The sequence below is a fragment of the Eucyclogobius newberryi genome, unplaced genomic scaffold (genome assembly GCF_026437365.1).
Source record: "Eucyclogobius newberryi isolate DKJ021-1_F unplaced genomic scaffold, fEucNew1.0.hap1 SCAF_13, whole genome shotgun sequence".
NCBI classification, from domain to species: domain Eukaryota; kingdom Metazoa; phylum Chordata; class Actinopteri; order Gobiiformes; family Gobiidae; genus Eucyclogobius; species Eucyclogobius newberryi.
Genome location: NW_027315757.1, coordinates 30,336,365 through 30,342,582, shown reverse-complemented (window position 1 = coordinate 30,342,582; position 6,218 = coordinate 30,336,365). Strand labels below are relative to the sequence as shown.

Sequence of the window (6,218 nt, the reverse complement as noted above, 5' to 3'; positions counted from 1 at the left end):
GAGGAGGACGGGTGATTCTAGGCCACCCAAAAATATTTACAGCACCCATAGCGCCCTTTTTCTGAGTGTGGGAACAGATCAAACTGTGGTATCATCGCGTATTCTGTTGGATTGTCCCACTTTCAGCAGCTTAAACAATGTAATATGTTTATTTGAGGTCGCTCCTTTGCATCGCTCTCCCTCTCTCTCTCTCTCTCTCTCTCTCTCTCTCTCTCTCTCTCTCTCTCTCTCTCTCTCTCTCTCTCTCTCTCTCTCTCTCTCTCTCTCTCTCTCTCTCTCTCTCTTAAAACCCACCAATAACACCAAGATATGACAAACACACCGTATATAAATAGGTGTACATAAAAAACTGTAGATGTAAAGCAAAGGGACGACACAAAGTTGTAAAGTTTTAAGGACAATGTTTTAAAGGACAACATCTGATGAGACAGATGTGCATTCCTTTATGGTTATTGACATTCAGAGGGGGATACGGTTCTCTAAATGTCACTTTTGCATAATATGTGTCCTTTAAAATGAACCATCATTATGGGTGGGAATGTTAGGGAACATTTTGTTGAAGATTTCATAGCTTTTATAAACAAATTTTTACAATATACATGTTTAAATCTATTAGAAAGGTGTTCAATCTGGGGGTGTCTTGGGAGAATTTAGTTTTGTGTAAATTGAATTTTCCCAATACAATTATTGATGAGATAATCAAGGTCTTTGTCATTTAAGTTAATACTGACAATATATGTCATTTCTGTGATAGAAAATTGTCATACTGCAGCTACAGATTTAATTTGAGATATTTCTTTCCAAAAGTTGATGGTGTATTGATGGGGCCAGAAGAGATTTCACCATAACAAAATGTACAGTTGTTATTTACACTGTAAAGAATTTCCCTGTTAAAAAACAGTTAAGAGCTGGCAGTATAGTTGCCATTATTTAACTGTTAATTTAACAGGGCATTACTGTCGCAAATTTAACAGCTTATTACTGTTCATGAAATAACATTAGGTCATTGTGATTTCATTGATTTAACTTTAATTTGCCGTTAAATCTAATTTCAAAAACAGTATAATAATGTTCTTTTTTTTTTTAAATATATTCAAAAATATGTGAATGTTACAAAGAAACAACAATTGTGCATTATTTTTGATTGTTTTATTAAACAAATCAATATAATTGGCAGTGAATAATAACAAAATAAAATAGTAACATAAAAACACCGCAGCAGCAGGATTTTATAAAATAAAGTGCTATCAAGGAGGTGCTCCGCACATCAGATTCTGTGCCAGGTGCGTAGGAAAAAAGGCGTACGTGACGCTAAATGTAATAGGAAAAGGATTCCTTCAATAGGAAAAGGATTCCTTTTCCTATTGCATTTAGCGTCACGTACGCCTTTTTTCCTACGCACCTGGCACAGAATCTGATGTGTGGGATTCCTTTTCCTATTATAAAATAAAGTGCAAATTCTATACTGCATGTCATTTTTCACACCTTCTTAAAGATACAGCCAACTTACAGGCAACTTACAGGCAACTTACAGCCAACGCTGATGCAGAGGAGCAAAGTCACCTGAGAAGAGGAACATTCTCTAGTGTCACATTAGGTTCTTTGGGATTGAAGCGTTAAATGAAATCCCATTCAAAGTCCATGAGCTTCCTCAATAGTGTGGAGACACGTGGGTTTACGGTGGATGTCTTTTTCACCGTCACTTTCCCGTTTTTTTTGGAGACGACCTCTCCCCTTGTGATCTTGGTGCCCCTTTCAGGGTTTATCCCTATGCCTGGAAAATAGAAGAGGCATAAAGTCAGGAAATCTATTACTTCGAGAACATAACTTCTATTCATTTCTATAATAATTACTGTTCTAACCTTTGAATGAACTCCAAAGTGCAGGCTGCCTCGTCCGGGTACTCCAGGTTAAAATTATAATAGGTGGAAAATACAGCTGAAAGTCCTGTCCCGAAGGTTGGCTGGATCCCATCAGAGACGATGCTGCCCTCAAGGCTCACTTTCCAGTGCCTGATGCAGTTGCCACCAGTGTCACCTGAAACTACAATGGTTTTAGTGTAAATATAATATAGTCAGTATTTATTCTGCTGTCAAATGACAATATATAAATCCTTCAAAATACAGTTCAAGAAGATGGAGAACTATGATAACATGAATAAAACTTCAGGTGACATACCACAGAGTATGAGACGAGGCGTGGCAGGAAGGGAAAGGGTTCCCTCTATGTCAGCAGACGTCATGTGTTCCTTTCACAAACAAACATAACTTATTTGGTTATATTGTTCATTTTACATTTGTATTCTATGTGTTTTAAAGGCAAACTGGGAAATGCAAGCATAGTGTATGGACCTGGGCTCAGACCTGGGCTCAGACCTGGGCTCCAAAAATTGAATGCCTGATGTCCTACTTTACACTGCACCCCATGGCTGTGCTGTAGGCTACTTACTTGTGCTAGCAGGACTAAGCCGTCGAGTTGTTCTCCAAAGTGTGCCATCAGGAGCTGCAACACCACAAAGGGGACCTCCACATCTGCGGTCAACTTGAGAACTTCTTTAACTTGTTTGTTTGTTGGTTTTATTTTGAAGAACTCAATAATAGCCTTCCCACATTCCTCCATTGCCATCTCCAGTGTGCTCAACACAGAAATGTCAGTTAGAAGTTCAAAATGACTGAACAGGCCTTTTTGGGTGAAAAGGTAGGGCCACTTTGTTTTAAGCTCAGCAATGTTTGGAGATGGAAGAGCATTAATGTGTAGCCGCTGTAAGGGGAAAGTCACGTTCATTGTTTCTTTGACATCAGCTCTCTCGCTTCCATTCATCCCTTCTCTTGCATATATTTCCAATAATTGTTTCCTTTTTGTCTCCTGTGTCTTTTCGGTTTCCTCTGGTGGTAGAGCAGGTTGAAAACGTGTACACCCATAAGTGTCTGTGGGTCCTCTTTTCTTTCCATTGCTGGAGCGATGCTGCCTGAAGCTGGTGGGTCGATTCATATTTTCGATTCTATTCTTGATCTGCAGTAGAAGAGAATCATATCCTCCTCCAACTATTTGGCCACTGCTCATCTGATCTGCAAATGTTTTTGGATATTGCCTCACGATGTTTCGACACACCACTGCACACTGGGCACGGGTAGGGTTCAGCTCATTTTTCCTCATTTTGTCTGCAATTATCCTCACCATTTGTCGGCGTCCTCCTGGTGACGCCCTTTTTTCCTCTACAATAGCAGATTGTATGTCTGCTGGCATGAGATTCCAGGGAACTTGGAAGGTTTCTGGCCATGTTTTTAGTATTTGGGAGGTGCCTGGACTTTCCTCAGATTCGCTAGAGAATGGGTGGCAGGATGAGGATGAGGATGAGCTGCATGGACTTGGGATTGGTACAATGATGGTGTCATCAGCCAGGGCGCATGTCACATCTTCAAGATTCAGCGTTATGGATTCCGTCACTAAATTGGACACATCACATAAATCAATAGGGATATGAAGAAAAAGCAATGATAAGATGTAAAAAAAAAAATCTAATAATAATAATGATGAAAATAAAATAAGTTTAAGCAGTACCCATTTTGAAGGCCTCCATCAGTTTTCTTTGCTGAATAACGGGTAGAACATCTTTGATATCCTCTTGTTGTAAATACTTCAGGTCATCAATGCAGTCGATACCAGAGCTAACAAGTCGCTCCATTATGTTTTCTTGTGTCTCCTCTGAACAGGTTGGTAGGGTCCTTTGGATGATACTTCGCAACTCATTTAAAGTTGACATTGTCTTTAAAAAGGAAGAAATGAATGGTGAGGAACAATAATTGGCATCTGACACCATGTGTACTGAGGTAAAGGGTAATAATCAACTTAGGTAAATAGTTGGGAATTTTTGTGTGTCTTATAAACTCCATTGGCGTGCCGGACAGTTTGCCACAAATATTGCATGGAGATACCATTATTGTTGGTGGTCTTTCACAGATGAATCAAATAATAGTAAACTTACTATTTTTTGCAAAACAGGATCTGGGTCTGTAAAGTGAAGGAAGAAAACAATTAATTCGACCTTAACAAACAGTGGATAAATGAACAGTATATCAATGTATTTAAAAAAAATATGGAACTTTAACATTCTTGTTTGAAATGCACATTTGGCTGTCACGTCTTAGGACAGCCAAATGGAAAAAATACTAAATTCAAAAACGACTTGTGTTCGTCAATTTGAAAGCCAACGCATACGTCAACACACTGAACCGCACTTAACGGAAACATACATTTTTGGCGTTTTAAGCGGAACTTAAAACTAGTTTTACCTGCCTATTATAGATAAAAGCAAGTAGTGCGAGGTTGTGTGAGGAGAGGTAACGCAGTAGTTTTAGCAGACATGTTTATCGTGAGTTTCCCGGGCACATTGAAAAAAGAGGCGTTGCTTCCTCGGTCTCCCGCATCTCATCCTCACTTCAGAGTTAAAAGTGGCGCATCTGTTCTACTGTAGAGATCTGCTGTTCCTACCGGAGAAGTCCAAAAAGCCTCATTTCATTTCAGCCACAACGCATGGGTCCAAATTCAACAAGTAGCACTGTAGGTGCGGGCACGAGCGCGGGCTGCTGAGCAGGGGCGCCCCGGTACGTGAGGCGGCGCCCCGGTACGTGAGGCGGCGCACACGCGTTCCGGGGTGCTTGACGCTGTTGGGGTGTTAATGGCAAACATATACACTTATACAGTAGACTATATAATGAACAAATGGCTGCGGAGCAAAGCAACTGGGACAGTACTGCGCGCTGCAGGCGGACACGGGTGCATTGGGTCTTGCTCGTGTGTGCGCGCGCCACAGTGAACGTAACCCCGGTTAAACCAACGGATCCATGGGCGATTCACGATTGAAAACGAGAAAATAAGCAAATTCTGTGGGAGAAAGTTTTCTCTCCTTACCTTCCCACGGCCGAGCCAAATGCAGCCAGATTATAGAAAGGAATAAATCCTTTCGCATCTGGCTTCTAGTAGTTTAAAACATAACGACGTAGTGCTATGTGCTACAAAAACTCACATAATATTGATTAATATTGAAATTTTACTTACCAATTACTCAGATGAACGCTGGCGATCTGGCACATGGAGTTGGTGTCTTCGCATGCTAGGTAGCAGCCAAATTTCCCAGAATTCCAAAAATACAGTATTACCCCGTTTAGGACAGATTCTGACAATGAATTAACAGTATGGAATAGTTTGTTTGAATTACATTACAGTGCTGGTAAAAAACAAACCAAAGCTTGTATTTTAAACAAAACACATAGTAAAAAAACTATTTATAACCGTATTTCAAAATAACAGTTTATTAATGCTGAAATATAGGTGTAAATTTACATAAATTTGTTACAGTGTATGTCATACTGTTGCATGGATGAAGGATTAGGAAGTGAACCTCATGGACTTTATTTGTGATAAATAGGAACAGAGGATGTTGAGGCTTTTTTCCAGTTTATTTGATCAATGTGTGAATTTTTCCTTTTGGTTGAATTTTATTAAGGTCTGTTATAGATTTTCTGATTGATTTGTTTCTATATTTTCTGTAATTTTATTGAGGATAACATGGGATAACATTCAGCTATGGTATTACTGCATTTTGGGTATTTCCAGAAGTGATTGCTTTTATTACATCCTGGAATTCTCCATATTTATTGTGTGGAAAATGTACTACACTTATCCAATACGTACATAATACCTCCATTGACCAAGTTTTCTTTATACGGTGATAGTACCATTATTCCAAATACTGGTAATGTCCTTAAGGGGAGAACAATTGTATTGTATTGAAGTCTGTTGAAATTTGGATAATTTGATGGGCAATTTAGACAGTGTAATTATAGCTCATGGACTTTAGACCTCCAATATGCAAACAAATATTGTCTGGTATAAATTAAAGATAAAAAGAAGATATAAAATAAAAAATGTGGGTTTTCCTAGATACCTTTTTAACAATTTGACCTAAAGGTATAATTTGAGTCAAAGAAATGTATAATTTCAAGTTCAGTTCTTGTTTTTCTAAGCCAATTACTTCTAGGATAAACAAACCTTGATGTGCTTTTAGCTGCCATGAGTAATTTGAAAGCTGAAGCCGTAAATAGACCCCTCTGAAGCCACATATTGAGGATTGAGTTATAGTCAGTTTGAACATGAAGCTGAGACCCATAAATTACACTTTTATTTGTTATAACAACAGTGCCTGTCACAAAAATATA

At 38.8% G+C, this 6,218-nt stretch overlaps 1 protein-coding gene across 1 annotated transcript; it reads right to left on the bottom strand.

Annotated features, from left to right (window-relative positions):
• Positions 1-1,755: 1,755 nt before the first annotated feature.
• On the bottom strand, positions 1,756-3,685 carry LOC140358812 (uncharacterized). Its single transcript, XM_072443862.1, has 5 exons — positions 3,562-3,685; positions 2,449-3,446; positions 2,175-2,248; positions 1,863-2,012; positions 1,756-1,774 (listed from the first exon to the last, which is right to left on the bottom strand). Exons 1-5 carry the CDS (start codon positions 3,683-3,685, stop codon positions 1,756-1,758), a joined length of 1,365 nt encoding a protein of 454 aa, XP_072299963.1.
• Between the last annotated feature and the right edge of the window lie 2,533 nt (positions 3,686-6,218).